Source organism: Protomyctophum parallelum (assembly GCF_964188405.1).
Source record: "Protomyctophum parallelum genome assembly, chromosome: 14".
Lineage (NCBI taxonomy): Eukaryota > Metazoa > Chordata > Actinopteri > Myctophiformes > Myctophidae > Protomyctophum > Protomyctophum parallelum.
The window spans coordinates 6,785,265-6,805,533 of record NC_139709.1 but is presented as its reverse complement, the minus strand read 5'-3'; the positions used below and the strand labels follow the sequence as shown (position 1 = coordinate 6,805,533).

The following is a 20,269-nucleotide window of genomic DNA, read 5'->3' as shown; positions in this document are numbered from 1 at the left end:
TCTGCAGCTTAACCCCAGTAAAACAGAGATCCTCATCATCGGCCCCGAAAGTATCGCTAATGCCATTCGGCTATCCCTGGGCCCTTTGGCTTCTAATATTAAAGACTCTGCTAGAAACGTAGGTGTCTTCTTTGATAGCCACATGAATTTCAAGTTTCATGTAAAGAAGGTCACCCAGTCCTGTTTTTTCCACTTACATAACATCTCTAAAATAAAACCACTCCTCTCCACTCAAGACTTAGAAAAATTAATTCATGCTTTCATCTCTTCCCGACTCGACTACTGTAATGGACTATATACCTCCCTCTCCGCGTCATCTATTCATCAACTACAATTAATTCAGAACACAGCCGCCAGGATTCTTACAAACACCAATCGCAGATCACATATCACACCGGTGCTCGCTTCACTTCACTGGTTACCCATTAAATCCAGAATCAACTTCAAAATAATTCTTACCACTTATAAGGCGTTACATGGGCTGGCCCCACCCTACATCTCAGACCTTCTGCTCCCAAAACAAAACAGAAGATCACTCCGGTCCTCAGACAAGGGCCTACTGATAATTCCAGCGACGAAACGGGTAACCAAGGGCAACCGGGCATTTGCCGTAGCTGCTCCCACATTGTGGAATGCCCTCCCCCTTTTTATAAAGAATGCAGAGTCTGTTGACATTTTTAAGAAGTCACTGAAAACTTATTTATTTCGTTTGTATTTTGAGCTGTGATTTGTTGCTTTTAATTGATTGTTTTTTACCTTGTTGTACAGCACTTTGTAACTGTGGTTTTGATAAGTGCTTTATAAATAGAATTTACTTACTTACTTACTTACTTACATGCACACGCACACGCGCACGCGCACGCACACACACACACACACACACACACACACACACACACACACACACACACACACACACACACACACACACACACACACACACACACACACACACACACACACACACACACACACACACACACACACATGCACACGCACAGTCTAGACTCGGACCCTGGACTCGTGGCTGTTTGTCGCAACACATAGTGTGTGGATAGGTGGAGATATGACCTTTGACATGATCTAAATGTCTGGACAGAAGAGACGAGCAGGGAGATCTACGTATGTTTGAAATATTAGGCTTGAGTGGTTCATTAATGCGTGCACTTTCTCCCCTTCTTCCTCTTACAGTATGTGATAAAATATTCTGTCTTTGAAATGTCGTGGACTGAAAAAAAGTATCTAAGAATACAAATAAATACTCAACAAGGCTGCAGTACAGATTCTCCAAATATGTACTTAATTACAGTAACTCAAGTAAACGATACTGTTATACCGTCCCCGTCCCCCCCCCTGACTGTGTGCGTGCGTGTGTGTGTGTGTGTGTGTGTGTGTGTGTGTGTGTGTGTGTGTGTGTGTGTGTGTGTGCGTGCGTGTGCGTGTGTGTGCACGGTTCTTGCAGATATCCCAGAGGATGAGGCGCGCTACTGGGCCAAGAAACTGGAACAGCTCAACGCCATGAGAGACCAAGATGTAATCTATACTCTGTAATCTGTTACCCAGGCTTTACTCTAGACCAAGATGTAATCTGTAATCCATCAGCCAGGCTTTATTCTAGACCAAAATGTAATCTGTTAGCCAGGCTTCATTTTAACCCATTTAGGTTTCTGTGTCAGTGGTTCTCAACCTTTTTAATGTCAAGGACCCCCAGAATTATATGCATTGGCCGCCGACCCGCATCTGGAAAATATTTCGTTCCATATTCAAAAATAGCAGACCTATACAAGCTCGTAGCTTGCTCGCTACGAGCTTTAAGACGTTGTTGTTAAGACACATGTTCTTCTCCTTCCTTATTGGTGCAGTATTCAAACCTGGACGAACAAGAGCGCCCCCTGCCAGTACCAGGAACACAGTGCTGTGAGTATCGTCCAATCACTGCTTTTTGAATTTCACCTTGTCCCGACTCCCTCTGACCAATAGAAACACCCGACTCCTCCTGACCAATAGAAACACCCGACTCCTCCTGACCAATAGAAACACCTGACGACTCCTCCTGACCAATAGAAACACCCGACTCCTCCTGACCAATAGAAACACCCGACTCCTCCTGGCCAATAGAAACACCCGACTCCTCCTGACCAATAGAAACACCCGACTCCTCCTCCTGGTGAGAAATTCAGCTGGCGGAACCTTCCGTCGGGAGCAGTTCAGTTGTTAAACATAAACGACGATACGCTAACTGTAAACGTAAAAATAGTAAAAACATAAATAACAATAGAATGCAATGAAATGGCGATAGATGTATACAGGAAATGGGGAAAGAGAGAGAGAGAGAGAGAGAGATGGGACCGATGACACACCGCAAAGATCGTCGAGATTGGATTCGGGATTCGAACCCGCAGAACTCACTGGACCGCTATCTATCTATATAGGCCAGCGGTCCAATGAGGCCAGGAGGATCGAGCGCTTCTTTCTAGCGCGTCTTTACCACAGAAAGGCCTCTCGCTGCCAGCTAAACAAAACACTGTCCACATGCAGCCCCTCAAAGGTTGGCTGGCTGGCTGGCTGGCTGGCTGGCTGGCTGGCGGACTGACTGACTGGCTGGCTGGCTGGCTGGCTGGCTGGCTGGCTGGCTGGCGGACTGGCTGGCTGGCTGGCTGACTGGCTGGCTGGCTGGCTGGCTGGCTGGCTGGCTGACTGGCTGACTGGCTGACTGGCTGGCTGGCTGACTGACTGACTGAGTGCAGCCAGTGGCTCATGTGTCTGTGTCTCCCTCCATTCATAAACTCTTCCATGTGTATTCCAGCCCTGCTGTTTTTAATGAACACCTGGTCAAGTTACAACCATGAGATTTATCAATGAATGAATGCCTCCTGATTTCTTTCCCTTTTGTTTCTCCACTGCAGTTCAACTGATTTATCAATGAATGTATTTTTCTCCTCCTGTTTCACGGCAGGTAACTGGAGTTTGTGGGGAGACCAACAGAGTGAGTATCATGACAGACAGACAGACAGACAGACAGACAGACAGACAGACAGACAGACAGACAGACAGACAGACAGACAGACAGACAGACAGACAGACAGACAGACAGACAGACAGACAGACAGACAGACAGACAGACTTTAACAACACAAATGACATGAAATTGTCTGAGAACAACTGAACTATGGATAACGGCACACATGCAAACACACATGATTCATTCATATCTCTCTCTCTCTCTCTCTCTCTCTCTCTCTCTGATTAGCTGATGGTCTTACATAAGCCTCCCTCTGACTCGCCCACATCACTGCAGTGTTTTAATCCATCAGAGCGAGAGAGAGAGAGAGAGAGAGAGAGAGAACTAGTTGTGAAGAAAGTGAGAGAGGGACAGACAGACAGACCAACATCAGGCCCTTATCAATATTATATATTTTAATCTTGCTTAATATGTATTGCTTATTTTACTGTCCAATATGACACATGGTCCAAGTTATTGTGGAACATAATACTCGCTCCAGTATTACCTCAAGTAGGCTACCAAAAGTATAAATGTCCCATTTCATGGTTTCAACTCTGGACTTTTTACTCATAGTATTTCTTTGTTGCAGTATTGATACTTTTACTTAAGTAAAACATGCAAGTACTTTTAGGTATAAGCATAGGGAAGGAAGGAAGGAAGGAAGGAGTCTTTGAAATGGCTGCAGTGTGCATTTACTGTTGTAAACATTGCAGTGGTAGTTCTGCACTTAACCCATTCTGACCTGAGATCAGATTCTAAAAATGTCTTCTACATCCTGACAGTTTTCTGAAAAAGCTATGTTTCTATGTCAGTTGTTCTTCGATTTTTCAAAAATAGCAGACCTTTTGAGCTTGTAGATCTGCTATTTTTCAATAGCTAAAGCATAACATAATGCTAACACCAAAAGGAGACTTAAGTATTATTTTGAGGTTACTTTGATGGAACATGGTAACAAACAAATTAATATGGGGAATCATCGCTTTACAGTTACCGTACAATTTTGAGGTATTTGTACTTGTGCTTGAGTATTTCCAATAATTGTACTTCTACTCCACTACATCTCAGATCCAAATAAAAAATAAAAAACACTACATTTATTTGAAAACTTTAGTTACTTTGTAGATTTTGATTATTATAACAAAACGGCCGTTTGAAATATAGCCGATCTACAAGCTGTGGCAATGACACATTGTGAGCTTGTAGATCTGCTATTTCCTAAATATTTCCTTGCATTTGAAAAACGTTCTACTTTCGGTACATTTTGAATTCCACATGATTGTCACATGAACCAGAGGTATATCTCTACCTGGCAGCATTGCTATACTTCTTACCACTGTGAACGCTGCATGTGCGTTTTGCAGACGAGGACCCCGACAGCGCGGTGGACGACCGCGACAGCGACTATCGCAGCGAGACCAGCGCCAGCATGCCTCCACCCTTCTACACCACCTCCCAGCCCAACGCCTCGGTGCACCAGTACCCCCGCTCCACCGGGTACCCCCGCTCCACCCAGAGAGACCAGGAGTACCAGAGGACAGTCAGGTAGGGGTGTGTGTGTGTGCGTGTGTGCGCCTGTGTGTGCATTGTGTGGAACCGGCCGGCTGCCTTAACTCTTTCAGCGCCACCTGGTGGTCACCAGTTTAGGCTTTGAGTGCCAATTCTCCCATTATAAAGAAAGAAATAATTTGTAATTATATTATGCATGTAATGTGCATGTCATCACCTGTACACCAGATTAGAGGAATTTTCAAAATATGGATGAATTTAAAAAAAAGAAATAAGAAGAAAATCCCAAGGGAAGACGTCTTGTCGTCTGTGGCATCCGGTACTTAATTGGCAATTAGACGTCTAGATGTTTATGGCTACCAAACAGTTTTAATAGAGCAGCGTGCAGAACCGCCCCGTTGCCTTAACAGAGCAGCGTGTGGAACCAGCCGGTTGCCTTAATAGTGAGAGATTTATAGATTTAATAGTGAGAGATTTATAGATTTAATAGTGAGAGATTTATAGATTTAATAGTGAGATATTTATAGATTTTGAGGCATAAATAATATATTAGAAACCTAAAGGAGAATTCCATGCTAGAAGGCTTTATTACCTTTCTTTGTAGTCGTTACGTCCCCACCAAAGAGGTCCAGGTGTTTTTTTTTGTGCAAAAAATCCTTATTGGCTATTTCCCCTACCATAAGCCCTCAATGAATTGCATTGAATTGAATGGGAATTGAATGGGGCTATGGTGTGTTGTGCTAATTTGCTTATTTCCATCGAAATAAGTAGTAAAGTGTGCCGCTTGGGATATTATTTACATTATGAAGAGAGGATATATACAAAAAAATATATAATTTTGAGCGATGGAAATAAGCGAATTAGCACAACACCCCATAGCCCCATTCAATTCCCATTCAATGCAATTCATTGAGGGCTTATGGTAGGGGAAATAGCCAATAAGGAGCTTTTGCACAAAATAACACCTGGACCTCTTTGGTGGGGACGTAACGACTACACATAAAGGTAAGAAAGCCTTTTAGTATGGAATTCTCCTTTAAGCTTCATCAAGAATTGATCAATGTCACCATGGTGCTCTAGCACCCCCTAGTGTCTATCTGTGGACGCCACTGCGCGCATGTGCGCTCCAGACCGGGGGCTAGAACTCCAGAACTAGAACACTAACTAATACTACTTTCGCGTTTGATGCCTTTGTGGACGCTCGTCTCGTCGTCGTCCCCCCCTCCCCCTTTCCCCCATGCATCGTTTGATTTGTAAAGCATTCCCGGGAAGCCTCTCATGTTTCCGCTCCGTCTCGCTCCCTGACTGTCTCGTATCTCGTATCACCATTACTGCTCCATCTCATCCATTAGAACGCTCAGCAATGCAGCAATGTGTATATGTGCTTCTTCTGGCCTACCCTCACGCATGTCGTGCGTGCGTGCGTGCGTGCGTGCGGCCGTGCGTGCGACAGTTGACGGTGTGCGTCTCTAAGCACGTCTCAGATTTTTAGGCAGATTAGGTTGACCGTCGGTGTTGGCGGACGCCCGGCCGACACCAGGTCGATGGTCCTCCATCGGTTATACGTCGATCACAACGTGCCTCGCCCTGACAGCGTTTATTTATTAATGGTTTGCTGAATTACAGTACATTTCAAGCACAACTCAATACAACGACTGTTAACTGAGTGGTTCTCCTCTCCTCTCCTCTCCTCTCCTCTCCTCTCCTCTCCTCTCCTCTCCTCTCCTCTCCTCTCCTCTCCTCTCCTCTCCTCTCCTCTCCTCTCCTCTCCTCTCCTCTCCTCTCCTCTCCTCTCTCCCCCTGCAGTCCGACAGGGAGCTACGGGTCCTCTGCGGAGCTTAGCCGCTGCTCCAGCCAACTCAGCGAGGAGGACTATGGCGATGGGGGGGGCTATGGGCTGGAGGGGGGAGAGGGAGGGGGGGGGTATGGCCTGGAGGGGGAAGGGGGAGGAGGCGGCTACGGCCTGGAGGGGGGAGGAGGAGGAGTAGGAGGAGGAGGAGTAGGAGGAGGAGGAGTAGGAGGAGGAGGGGGCTATGGCCTGGAGCGGGACCCCTACGACGAGAACGACTCGTACCACTCGTGCCACTCGTCGGTCAGCTACGGGAAGGAGGAGGGCTCGCCGGACTGGGATGGGGACGAGGCCACACCGGGGTCCCGGGACTACAGTGACGAGGGGGGCTACAGCCGGGACGGAGGGGAGGAGGGCGCCCTGTACGAGGAGGAGGAGGAAGGTACGTTGTGCAGGGAACCACGGAAATACACCACATATAGAGTCTGACGTCAAATCCACAGGTTCATTTACTTTTTTAGATCGCCTCATATAAGAACTGTGTTTGAAAAATAAACACGTCACCCGGCCGCTTCACTCATATGGATATGAAGAATCAACTGACTGAGAGAAAACGCTAATGTTACTGCTACTGAAATAGTTACATTTTCGCTAGAAGCAGACTGTATCATATATGAGTGACTGACTGTTGCAAACGATACAGAGACACCTCCCTGACAATAACGCCGAGACAGCTTGTTTATTTTTGGACCACAACGCTTATAGTAGACGATATTAGGATCACCCCATGTTATTCTCCATAGAGAAATTACTTCCGCGAACCAGGGGAATCGAAGGGATGAGCGAGTTACGTCAGGACTTCGGTGCTCTTATTACTTTGGTTTCTGTTCATTAACCCAGCACAGTCAGTTGTGCTGTCGCCTCACAGCTAGAAGGTCCTGGGTTCGATTCCCACTCAGGGACGCTGTGGGCGCTGGCGGAGTGTTCTTTCTCTCCTCCGCGTCAGACAGTGCCCATACCCGAGGCGGGGTTGGCGAAAGGGCCAATGTTTCTATGTCAGTCATTCTCATACATTTTCATGTCAAAAAACAAATCTAGCGAGACATGGTATCGTTTCATTTAGTGCCTTAATGGCATTTGGAATGAAGGAATTTTTAAATATGTTACGGTTAGCTTTTGGTACTTTGTACCGTCTACCAGAGGGAAGTCGTTGGAACTCCCTGCATAGTGGATCCTTTGCTATATTGACAGCTTTTTTTCCAAAGTACTTCCTTGTAGATACAACTTAACTGTCTCCTCCCAATGATTTTTGAGGCTATAGGTTCAGTATTCGCTGCAGCTTGCTTCTTCTTTTTACATTAAGATTGCCATACCACATTGCTATGGTAAAAGTCAAGATTCACTCTATCATGTTCGTATAGACTGTTTCCATGATATGCTTACTTATTGTTCATTGTATTGGCTGTACGATTACCCCCCCCCCCCCCCCCCCCCCCCCTCCCAGACGGAGGGCTGTACGAGGGCGAGGAGGACGTGCTTTACGAGGACGAAGACATGATGTACGACGACGAAGACATGTACAACCTGGACGGGACGCAGAGCGAGGACCTGGAGCCGCCCTACACCCCCACCCCCCCCTCCACGGACCCCTCCTCAAGGTATGAGCCCCCCTACACCCCTACCTCCACCACCGTGCTGCAGGACCCCGCCTCATTACGGTAGGGAACCCCCCCTACAGGCTCCAAGCCCGGCCCTCCTCAGGACAGCAACACATTAGGGACACAATGCTCAGAACCTGCAGGGGACAGAAGCAACAACCTGCAGTAACAGGCAACATAATAGGCACTCCTCCAATATCCTGTATGGCTAAGCAAGCCTACTAATATATATATTATATATATATATATATATATATATATGAATGAATGAATGAATTAAAATTTTATTTTCGTGTCATGCCACTTTGGCCCATCCCATATGGGATTATATGACACATTTCACAGAATACATTGAATACAACTGACACGTCCTGTTCATACATATTTGTAAATTATTAGAACAAACAAACAAATAAAATAAAAAATAAAATAAAATAAAACGAAAACAATCATAACAAGGCCATTTTACATGTAAATGGCCTTCCTCCTCATTGACCAGGCCTTCTCAAGGAATGAGGCAAATGAAAAAGTGTACTTTTTATATATATATAGTCACTACTAATCAAACATAATAATATAAATAGCCAAGGGCTGTCACACCATCCACCCTAAGAGAGAAACTTCTCTAGACACTTAATACTTATTAATTATTATAATATAATAATAATAATAATAATAATAATAATAATAATAATAATAATAATAATGTAATATGGGTAGGCCTATGGGTCTATGGGTCTATGGATTAAGAGTGTCTGCTAAATGCCTAGATTGTAAATTGTAACCTTCGTCGTCGTCCTCCTCCTCTTCCTCCAGACCTCCCCTGGAGAAGCAAACGTCGCTCCACCAGCAGCCCCCCGCTAGTGGCCCGCAGCAGCCCCTCCCCAACCAGGCTCTGGCCCCTCCCCAAGGCACAGTGGGGGGACAGCAGCCCCCATCGGGCCCCCCCGGGGCGACCACCGGTCAGATGCAGCCCCCAAAACCCGGACCCCAACAACAACAACAACAACAACAACAACCCCCCCAGGCGGCGCCCTCCGCCACCTCCTTCTTCTCTATGGCCAAGCCCTTCTCGGCGGCCGTGACGGGCCTGGCCTCCAGCTTCTTGTCTTCGGTCCCCCAGACTGCCCCCCAGAACCAGAACCAGGCTCCTCACCCCCCCCTGCAGGCCCAGAGCCAGCAGCAGCAGCCCCTCCTCCCTGGGGGCCCCGGGCTGCAGCAGGGGGCACCGCCACCGGGGGGGCCCACCTCGGTCACGGGCGCTCCCCCCCCAGGTGGACCCCATCAGACTCCCCCCGCTGGCACGGGACCTCCCCCCCCCTCCTCGCAACAAGACGGACCCCAGTCCCACCAAGATCCCACGGTTAGTAGAGTTTTAGCATTTTTCTGTTAGTTTGTATTTCATTTGGATCTCATTTGTTTTTTCTATTTCAATTTGGTTGGACACAAATGTTACATATTTTATATGATAGCTTATTCTGGGCCAGATCTCACTAGTTACTGTATGATCAGTATGATCACCCGTACTAGTTACAGCTGTAATATCATTGTTGCCCCCCCCCACACCCTCCAGACCCAGGACGGGGGTCCGGCAGACGGGCGCCAGGCGGTCCCCGAGGACCACCAGGGTTTCCCTCCCACGGAGGAAGAGGAGGCTCTGCGGGAGGAAGAGGAGGAGATGATGAGGGACCTCCTGGATGCCGACAGGACCACGTCTCCCCCCGCCACTGGACCCCACCCCAAGGGGGAGGGGGAAGGGGAGGGGGAGGGGGAGCGCTACGATGGGAGTCCGCCCCCCACGCCCGAAGACATCACGCCCCCGCCCGACAGGTATAACGGCCAGAAACGTGCCGCGGTTTAGCAACGCAATTCCAACGAGAAAAGCGAAGGGCCCTGTTTCCGCCAATCGCTACATTTCTTTGACTTTTCAAAACATTTTTGAATGGTTCAAATAGGCTAAGCTCACAATGTGTCGATGTAGATCGCCTAGTTGAACAATATTTTTCAAAATAGTAAAAAAAAAAAAGAGGCAAATATGTTTAGCGATTAGGGGTAAGGCACTAGCAAATATAGGGCAACAAGATATTCTTACGTTTTGGTCTGTGGCTAAAATGCTGAATAAATAATGGACCTTGATAAGAAAAGGGTTGAAAACCCACTGCTGTAAATGATAGATTAGCTGCGTTGGAAAGGAAATGTCTCACGAAGAAAAGTCCCCTTATTTGTGCCAGAGCTCAGCAACCTCTGAATCTCTCTTGACATCTGAATGAATCCCTCCTCCGATTAGCAGCAGTGTATTCACAGCGAGCACAATAACAATGACACTAGTAGTAACTATATGAATAAATATGTCCTTTTAAACAATTGGCTCTATAACTCAAATGGACGACAAGACAGCGTCCACGCACCAAAACGCTAGTCCTAGACGACATCAACTGGAATCACTTTTGGCGCTGTTTCGTGAACTATAGAAGCATTGGCAGATATTCAAAACCCATCTGGGGGGCACGGTGGCATTCACGCTGGGGACCGCTGGGGTATGTTCTCTCCCTCCATCAGTGGGTGGGGTTGGTGAAAGGGCCTCCCTGTTCTCCCTGTGTGTACCGGTAGGTACCCTCACAAAAAAACATGCAGTATTCTCTAGACTGCCTCCCCCTGGCCAGCCGGGGCGCCTGATGGAGGGGGAAAGGAACTGGTTGGAATTACGTGTTCCTTTTACGCGCTACGTCCAGCCGGGGAAACTCTCCCCATGTGTGAAAAGAAGCGGGCGGCTTGGACTCCTCATGCATTGAAGGAAGCATGAGGTCAGTCCTTTGTGAGGATTACATTATATAATTGACACTGGGTGAGAAAAACCATTGTTACATTTCATACCTTTATCGTAAAAAAAACAGAAAAAAGTTTAATTTGACCTGGGATGCTATCTGTCACTCACCCTCATAACATTAATAATGTAGATGAGGAGACGATGAGGAGACAGACAGACAGACAGACAGACAGACAGACAGACAGACAGACAGACAGACAGACAGACAGACAGACAGACAGACAGACAGACAGACAGACAGACTAACCCGTGCTAAGATTATACATAGGCTTAAAAGAAATGTAACGTGCATGTGCGTGGTTTCTGTCTGTCCCTGTAGCCCAGCGGCGGTTGATGAGGAACCCAAAGAACCCGTGGATCCTTCGGTCCGAGCCAAGGAGAACTGGCTGAGGATCTACGACAAAGTCCTGGTGCAAGTCAGGGAGGTAGGAGTCCATGTTCCACCTTTATGATGAGTCCATGTTCCACTTTTTAAACCAAGTCATGGAGGTAGGAGTCCATGTTCCAACTTTATGATGAGTCCATGTTCCACCTTTAAGATGAGTCCAGGTTCCACTAAGATGAGTCCATGTTCCAACTTTATGATGAGTCCATGTTCCACTTTTTAAACCAAGTCATGGAGGTAGGAGTCCATGTTCCAACTTTATGATGAGTCCATGTTCCACTTTTTACACCAAGTCAGGGAGGTAAGAGTCCATGTTCCACCTTTATGATTAGTCCAGGTTCCACTTTTATGATTAGTCCATGTTCCACTTTTTACACCAAGTCAGGGAGGTATAGGAGTCCACCACCTTTATGATGAGTCCATGGTCCACCTTTAAGATGAGTCCATGTTCCACCTTTAAGATGAGTCCAGGTTCCACCTTTAAGATGAGTCCAGGTTCCACCCTGTAAGATGAGTCCATGTTCCACTTCCATCAGTTCGGGGCTCTCCCCAGGTTGGCAGAGGGAGAGCATAGCGTCCAGGATTTAGGAGCTTTAGGAAATTAGCAAAAAAACTGGGTTACAAAATTGTGGGATGAAAATGTAAGAGATAAAAAACCATGGTGGTCCCAGGTCTGTCATGGGATCATTGTGACGTTAGTGACCACGTACGAATGGCTGGAAGTACTTAAGAAAGTCTGTGAAATATGTATGCGTGGTTGAATTATTCATATTTCCCTCAGATAGGGTATATCTCACCTCTATTTTCATCATCCTGTCCTCGTGCTAGAGCCCCGCAGTGCAGCACGCTTAATGTTTCATATTCTGGGACATGAATATTTCAAAAGGATTTCTTTAAATACCGACGGAACATGGTGAAGGTACTTTTTGTTTTATTTCATTCGGCGGAGGAGGGAGGGGGAGGGGTGGGGTGGGGTGGGGTGCAGAGGAACCCGCAGCTCTGCATGTATGTGACTGTGGTTTGCCACAGTATAGATGGCTTTTTTAATCTATCATTTCCACGTTTATTTGAGTTCTGCTTGTATCAGTTAATTTGCATTTAGTTATTGGCATCAGTGGTTTTCAACCCTTTCCTTTGGATTTTGTCCACAATTCCATGCGCTGTTCCATGTCGGCAGGGACGTGCAGCTAGGGGGGCGCTAGCCTGAGCTAACGCTAGACATTTCTGGCCTAGATGGGAGGGTCGCGGCTCAGAAAAACGCGCACCCTGATTGGATCTCATCGATCTGTCCGTCACCCCCGGCCCCTCCTCTCCCCCCTAGTGCAGTGCTACGTAACATAATTTGGAGCGACGCCCACCCGGAAGGGTTGACTCCCACTTTTAGACCAGAGCGGCCAATGCGTTCCTCCAGGCTTAAAATTTTTGCACCAACAAAGTGAAAGCCTGGTACCGAGGCTAGGGGGGCGCTATCACCAGGGACGTGCAGCTAGGGGGCGCTATCACCAGGGAAGTGCAGAGAGTGTTAGAGAGGCAGGGGCTGAAATCCCGTAGGAGGGCACTTTTGGACAAAAAATAGTGATCTACAAGCTCGCAACACGCGAAGCGACACGTTGTGAGCTTGTAGATCAGCTATTTTCGGGGCCCAACCCAGCACGCTAGTGGAGATGCAAGTGTAACGACATGGATTTCTAAACAAAATACTGTGTTCAAGTTCAGGAGACTCTGGGGGGAAAAAGCCATTCTCCTGAATGCTGCCTTACGGTATGCCATGGAAAGGAGAGGAGGGCATTTTGCATTTATTTCACTGTGTAGTAAATACTGCATTCGTTGGTCTGGAGAGGGCAGTTGTTTTACAGACGGGCAAAAGGGCAGTCGTTTTACAGACGGGCAAAAGGGCAGTTGTTTTACAGACGGGCAAAAGGGCAGTTGTTTTACAGACGGGCAAAAGGGCAGTTGTTTTACAGACGGGCAAAAGGGCAGTTGTTTTACAGACGGGCAAAAGGGCAGTTGTTTTACAGGCGGGCAAAAGGGTGTCTATGTGTGCACGTCCCTGGATGTACCGGAGAGATACAGGCAAAACGTTGATCAAAATAACAATTCTTCTACATTCTCTTTATTGTGTATAGACTTCTCGTAAATTAAGTAATATGTTTAACAATACTTTTAAGTCCCGGGAGTGTAAAATGAAACCAAATCATTTTACGCCCTCAAGAGTTAAAGATCTAATAAGGGTCAATTTGGTTACCTTATACCAACTCTCCCTCGTTTAGTTGGGGGACCACCTTGGAACCCCCTCAAGGACCACTGGTTGAATCATTTAGCTGGGGGACCACCTTGGAACCCCCTCAAGGACCACTGGTTGAATCGTTTAGCTGGGGGACCACCTTGGAACCCCCTCAAGGACCACTGGTTGAATCGTTTAGTTGGGGGAACACCTTGGAACCCCCTCAAGGACCACTGGTTGAATCGTTTAGCTGGGGGACCACCTTGGAACCCCCTCAAGGACCACTGGTTGAATCGTTTAGCATGGGGGACCACCTTGGAACCCCCTCAAGGACCACTGGTTGAATCGTTTAGTTGGGGGACCACCTTGGAACCCCCTCAAGGACCACTGGTTGAATCGTTTAGTTGGGGGACCACCTTGGAACCCCCTCAAGGACCACTGGTTGAATCGTTTAGTTGGGGGACCACCTTGGAACCCCCTCAAGGACCACTGGTTGAATCGTTTAGCTGGGGGACCACCTTGGAACCCCCTCAAGGACCACTGGTTGAAAACCACTGATTGACATATTTTTACTTTGATGTTCATTACCTTTCAAAATCAGTTTTTTTTCCCCACTTGCATTGATGTTTGTTTATGTTATGTGTAATTATGTTGCTTTTGGCCTCACTCACACCTAAGACACACTTGTGTCCTGTGTGTTCTGTGTGTCATGGTTTCATGACACAACATTGTTGTGTCATCAAACCATGTGACTTAGGTGTGAGTGTCTTATGTGTGAGTGAGGCCTTAGCGTTTGATTATATTTTCAGTTTTTTATTTGTTTGTTTTGCTTTTTGTTTGTTTGTTTGTTTTATTTGTTTGCCACCATTTTGCTTTCCTTCCAGTTTCATGTCATTGCCATTGCGACACTCGCTGCATGCATTCTGCTCGGCACCTCTGATTGGAGCAGACTGAGAGGTGGGTACAAGATGATTGGCTCTGAGCCTGAGGGCCGATGATGATGCGTCTAGTTTATTCATAGCCTGAACCAGAGTAATCTAGTCAGAGAGTGGCGACACTGGCGTTGACTCCCATTGTAACAATGGAATGTGGAAGTGCTCATTCTATCTCAATGGGATAGTTCCAGCCATAGGAGCAATGGTTGGAACTATAGCCCATAGGGCACCCGCTTTGTCTCAATGGGATAGTTCCAATGTTTGGAAATATAGCCCATAGGCACCCGCTTTGTCTCAATGGGATAGTTCCAATGGTTGGAACTATAGCCCATAGGCACCCGCTTTGTCTCAATGAGATAGTTCCAATGTTTCTGGTCTAGAGGGGGCGGGTCGCGGCAGGGATTTGCGCACGACCTGATTGGATCTCACTGATCTGTCCGTCACTCCAGGCCCCTCCTCTCTTCCCCCTGCTAGTGCAGCGCTACGTCACATAATTTGGAGCGACGCCCACCCCGGAAGGATTGACTCCTCCCACTTCTACACCAGAGCGGCAAATGCTGTTCCTCCAGGCTTTCATTCTTTGCGCCGACGAAAATGAAAGCCTGGGTATCGAGGCTAGTTTAGTCATAGATAAGTCTCGTTGCCGCTGCAGTTCGTTGGAGCGACCTCATTGGCCGCTGCAGTTCGTTGGAGCGACCTCATTGGCCGCTGCAGTTCGTTGGAGCGACCTCATTGGCTGCATTGGACACTGAATTAACACCGACAAATTTAGTGAAAGGAGAAATAAAGTCGAAAAAAAACGGTGAAAGAAGAGAGAACGCCAACTAAACCAGTGCAAGTAGAACAATCGGCATGCCGTTTTGCTTCGAGTAGGACTTGTTTTGGAAGCTTTTCCAAGTGAGTGGATGCGTCACATCCGTGATATTATATATATATTTTATATATATATTTTACTCATGATCAGAGCTTCCGTTGCTCCAGACTTTATGACGGAAGCATTTCAGTCTGGCCACGCAAGACTATAGAAATTGACTCTCTCTCTCTCTCTCTCTCTCTCTCTCTCTCTCTCTCTCTCTCTCTCAGACTCGAGGGGAGATGTCCGTGTCACTGTGGTTCGGTAAAGGAGGGTGAGTAATAAATATAATGACAGACATTCTCTCCTTCATCCTGCTATCTCTCTGCTGTCTGGAAGACACCAGCTAACTCCAGCTCAATTGGAGTTAGGAGGTTTTAGCTCAAGTGGAGTTGGTAGGTTTTAGCTCAAGGAGTTGGGAGCTTTTAGCTCAAGTAGAGTTAGGAGCTTTTAGCTCAAGTGGAGTTAGGAGCTTTTAGCTCAAGTGGAGTTAGGATGTTTTAGCTCAAGTGGAGTTAGGAAGTTTTAGCTCAAGTGGAGTTAGGAGGTTTTTGTCAAAGCGCTTTTTAATACTTTTCCTTTGGTTCAATATGTTTAAGGTGCGCTAGCTCCGCCTCCTATGCCCAGCTTTGTGTGTCTGTGTGTGCCCCGTAGCGATGATTTGATTGGCTGAGCACCCCACAGTTTATACCTGTATCTGCGTGAAAATCACATAAAACCCTGCATTATTTTGTTGCATTTTCCGCATATCTCAACATTCCGCAATTGTTCGGGATAATGGGCGTATAGCTCTGTACAGCATCGTTTAAATATAAACGTTTTTCATTGGTTGTCCAGGATAATGGGCGGAGCTCTGTAAAGCATCGTTTAAATATAAACGTTTTTTATTGGTTGTTCAGGATATTGGGCGGAGCTCTGTACAGCATGGTTTAAATATAAACATTTGTTATTGGTTCAGGATGATGGGCGGAGCTCTGTACAGCATCGTTTAAATATAAAAAAAAATCTATTGGTTCAGGATGCTGGGCGGAGCTCTGTACAGCATCATTTAAATATAAACGTTTCTCATTGGTTGTCCAGGATAATGGGCGGAGCTCTGTACAGCATGGTTTAAATATAAACATTTGTTATTGGTTCAGGATGATGGGCAGAGCTCTGTACAGCATGGTTTAAATATAAACATTTGTTATTGGTTCAGGATGATGGGCGGAGCTCTGTACAGCATGGTTTAAATATAAACATTTGTTATTGGTTGTTCATGATAATGGGCGGAGCTCTGTACAGCATCGTTTAAATATAAACGTTTTTTATTGGTTGTTCAGGATAATGGGCGGATATCGGTACAGCATCGTTTAAATATAAACATTTGTTATTGGTTGTTCAGGATAATGGGCGGAGCTCTGTACAAAATCGACAGCATGCCAGACATGAGGAGGGCCGGTGGTCCGGTGGTTCGAGACCTGGTGAGACGCACGTACACACACACACACACACACACATGGTTATAATATGTTGGTAAACATAAACATGCACCAAAACATTATCTTTTTAAACTCTTCTGAACATGAAATCCATCTCTTCCTTTTTTTCCCTAAACTTCTGTCTTCCTCGTCTTGTTTCATGTTGTGGAACCCCGTCAGGCCTCAGGCATCATGGTGAGTTAAACTGTTTACAAATCTATACTATACTGTTTTAATTTCAATACAGTGTTTAATATCATGGTGAGTTAAACTGTTTACACTTCTATACATACTGTTTTAATATTAATAGGCCTACAGTGTTTAATATCATGGTGAGTTAAACTGTTTACAAATATATACTATACTGTTTTAATATTAATAAAGGGTTTAACCCATTTTGGGAGGAAACCCCTTTTGGCATTTTAAAGCATTATGTTATGCTTTAGCTATTGAAAAATAGCAGATCTACAAGCTCATGTGGAGCAAATCTTTCAATATTATATTCCTTCAGAGCGAATGTTTTTAACTCAAATCTTTGCTTCTGGGAGAGGGGTCCCTAGCTGGAACTACATATTCTCAGATGGGGGTTGGCGGCCGATTACATATATTGTTGGGGGTCCTTGACATGAATTATTGAGCACCACTGATACAGAAACATGAGGTATAGACATTTTCTGAATTGTCAGGCCTAAAGGGTTTAATATCATGGTGAGTTATAGTTACTGTATACATCTATACATGGTGTTTTCACATATTAAAGTGGTTTTACTATCATACTGACATTGAAAGCTACACATACTACACATTTGTTTTAACCCCTTAAAACATTATTTATTTAAAACAACCTCATGCCTATTCTGGGGGGGAAGATTCGTCAAAATAAATAGCAGATCTACAAGCTCCCAACGAGCTTTGTAGATCGGCTAGGGACCAGCTCTATAGCCGGTCCCCCGGACAGAAGAGCTTCCAAGAACACTTCTCAACTTCTCAGATCAGTTTTTACTAAGAATCAGTGTTAATTCTTTTGACTATATGACTAACTCGACTAAGGTTTTTCAGAAGGACTATAAGACTGAATGATGTGTTATTCAATCAAAAGACTATAAGACTAAACCAAAAACATGAACACTGTTTTAACCCTGTGTTTTCCTCCTCCTCGTCCTCAGTCTCTGGTGCAGAACTCCCGTAAGGCTGGCATCACGTCGGCCATGGCCTCTACCACGCTGGGCAACGAGGAGCTGGTGAGACGCATGCACGCACGCACGGCACACACGCACGCACGCACGCATGCAATGCACAGGATAAGGATACTGAGGATAAGGTTAGAAATAAGTGTAGGGTTAGGAATAGTTTACTGAGGTTAAGGTGAGGAATAGGTCAACATACCAAAACACAAGAGACAAACAACATGGGAAAAGGATAAAAGCATATAGTTTACAAATCGGCACAATTATAGTGACAGAGTGAGTTTAATGTCGTTTATCGTCGTTTAATGCAATCACATTCAAGTTTTCTGTTGGGATGTATGGGCTGTCGAGGCCAGGAAGTAGTTGTTTTGACACTCATTAGGTGTTCCTACATAACTTCCGGGTTTGATGATGATGATGATGATGATGGTCACGCGCATACCCTCTATTGTGCAGCACTAAAACTGCCCCCCGCCCCCCCCCCCCCCCCCCCCCCCCCTCTCTCTCTCTCTCTCTCTCTGTGTGTCTCTCTCTCTCTCTCTCTCTCTCTCTCTCTCTCTCTCTCTCTCTCTCTCTCTCTCTCTCTCTCTCTCCCTCTCCCCCCCCTGCAGAAGAGCCACGTGTACAAGAAGACCCTTCAGGCTCTGATCTACCCCATCTCCTCCACCACGCCGCACAACTTCGAGGTGTGGACGGCCACCACGCCCACCTACTGCTACGAGTGCGAGGGCCTGCTGTGGGGCATCGCGCGGCAGGGCATGCGCTGCTCCGAGTGCGGCGTCAAGTGTCACGACAAGTGCCAGGACCTGCTGAACGCAGACTGCCTGCAGAGTGAGTAACCCCCCCCCCCCCTCCCCACCTCAACCCCCTCCCTCCAGGACCTGCTGCCTGCGAGCGCCGCACTACGAGCTTGTAGATCTGCTATTTTTCATGATGCTTGACCGACTGACCGAGCGAGTGAGTGAATAGCGAGAGCTCTCGCATCGATGAGCTGAGTCGGCCTGAGTTGGCCTGAGTTGGCCAGCCGTGGACGGGAGGATTGGTTATTGACCCGTTTCTGGATTGCATAGAAGCCTATACTGTACTATATTATACTATAGATAATGATAGACCAGTAGACCAGCTAGATAATGGAAACCAGTGGTTCTCAAGAGTTTTCCACGCCAAGGACACCCATATTAACTAAAGTGTTTAGCTGTGGACCCCTGTGGATTCTTCAAAAATATTCACACTTTTACCACATTTCATCAATATTATATAATATTATGTTTTAAAATAGCAGATCTACTGATTGGACATTGTTGTCAAATAGTTTCAGGTTAAACACATTTTTGACGCTATACTATTAACATTTCTTTCTGGGAGGACCCTCCTGGCACTCTCTCAAGGACACTTGGGCGGTCCCCGGACCACATTTTGAGAACCGCTGACGTAAACAGATCAGCTTCAGGCATGCAGGCGCCGGTCGCTTCTACTGAACCCAGTTAAAGTTGCTACGCGTGCGTGCGTGCGTGTGTGCGTGCGTGCGTGCGTGCCTGGACCACTCTGTGGTTAATTGTGAATGAAAAGCAGAGCTTTGACAGCAGGCAGTGTAGTCAATGAATAGCAATAAGGCACACACACACACACACGCGCACACACACGAGCGTGCACGCACACACGCAGACCCATTCTTCCACCTCAAAGCCATTTCCTCTGCCGGCTCAGCGCTGCTGTATCCCTGTACGGCTCCATTGACATCCCATTATTCTTGCAAGCTCCTCCCCTCCCCCCCCCCCCCCCCCCCCCCCCTCCCGTCTTCGTTTCCAATTTATCTCCTGAGTAATGGTCTGTCATCCCCCAGCATGCTTTGCCTCTCTCACATCTTAAACTCGGGGGGCTGTGCTTCCGTACGCCTTTCCCTAATTCACTCTGAGAAAGAGAGGCTTTTTATCCAACCCCCCTCCCCCCACACCACCCCCCCCCCCCCACCCCACGCTGATTTGCGGTTCAATCGATGCTTTCTATTTCTTATTCCATTGTTATTTGCTATCCATCCAAACAAGAAGGATTTCACCACTGTCTGTCTCGCAGAAAGCTTGCATCTTATCATTTCAACTATATGTTTATTTTTAATTATTTCTCTCTTCCATTTCCAGCAAATGGATAACAAAGGAACAATAAACAAAAGGCAAATTAACCCAAAACAAACGGATGACAAAGGATGAATAAACATATCTGGCTGGGGCACGGTGGCACAGTTGGTAGTGCTGTCGCCTCACAGCTAGAAGGTCCTGGGTTCGATTCCCGCTCGGGGCGCTGTGGGTGCTGGCGGCGTGTTTCCTCCTCCGCGTCATCAGTGCCCATACCCGAAGGCGGGGTTGGCGAAAGGGCCTTTCTGTGTGGAGTTTGCATGTTCTCCCCGTGTCCCCTAGGGTAGATACCCTCACAAAAACATGCAG

General features: G+C 46.7%; 1 protein-coding gene across 1 annotated transcript in view; it reads left to right on the top strand.

The window, feature by feature from the left end:
* LOC310870689 (protein unc-13 homolog A-like) overlaps nt 1–20,269 on the top strand; it is a gene marked incomplete at its 3' end in the record, with an annotated part of 68,087 nt that overhangs the window by 21,985 nt on the left and 25,833 nt on the right. Inside the window, 14 exon segments of the mRNA XM_083781961.1 lie at nt 1,463–1,533; nt 1,863–1,917; nt 2,957–2,986; nt 4,366–4,546; nt 6,317–6,387; nt 6,535–6,741; nt 7,804–7,957; nt 8,774–9,320; nt 9,531–9,787; nt 11,104–11,209; nt 15,412–15,455; nt 16,566–16,644; nt 17,808–17,882; nt 18,440–18,659. Coding sequence (XP_083638087.1) covers nt 1,463–1,533; nt 1,863–1,917; nt 2,957–2,986; nt 4,366–4,546; nt 6,317–6,387; nt 6,535–6,741; nt 7,804–7,957; nt 8,774–9,320; nt 9,531–9,787; nt 11,104–11,209; nt 15,412–15,455; nt 16,566–16,644; nt 17,808–17,882; nt 18,440–18,659 — 2,097 coding nt within the window.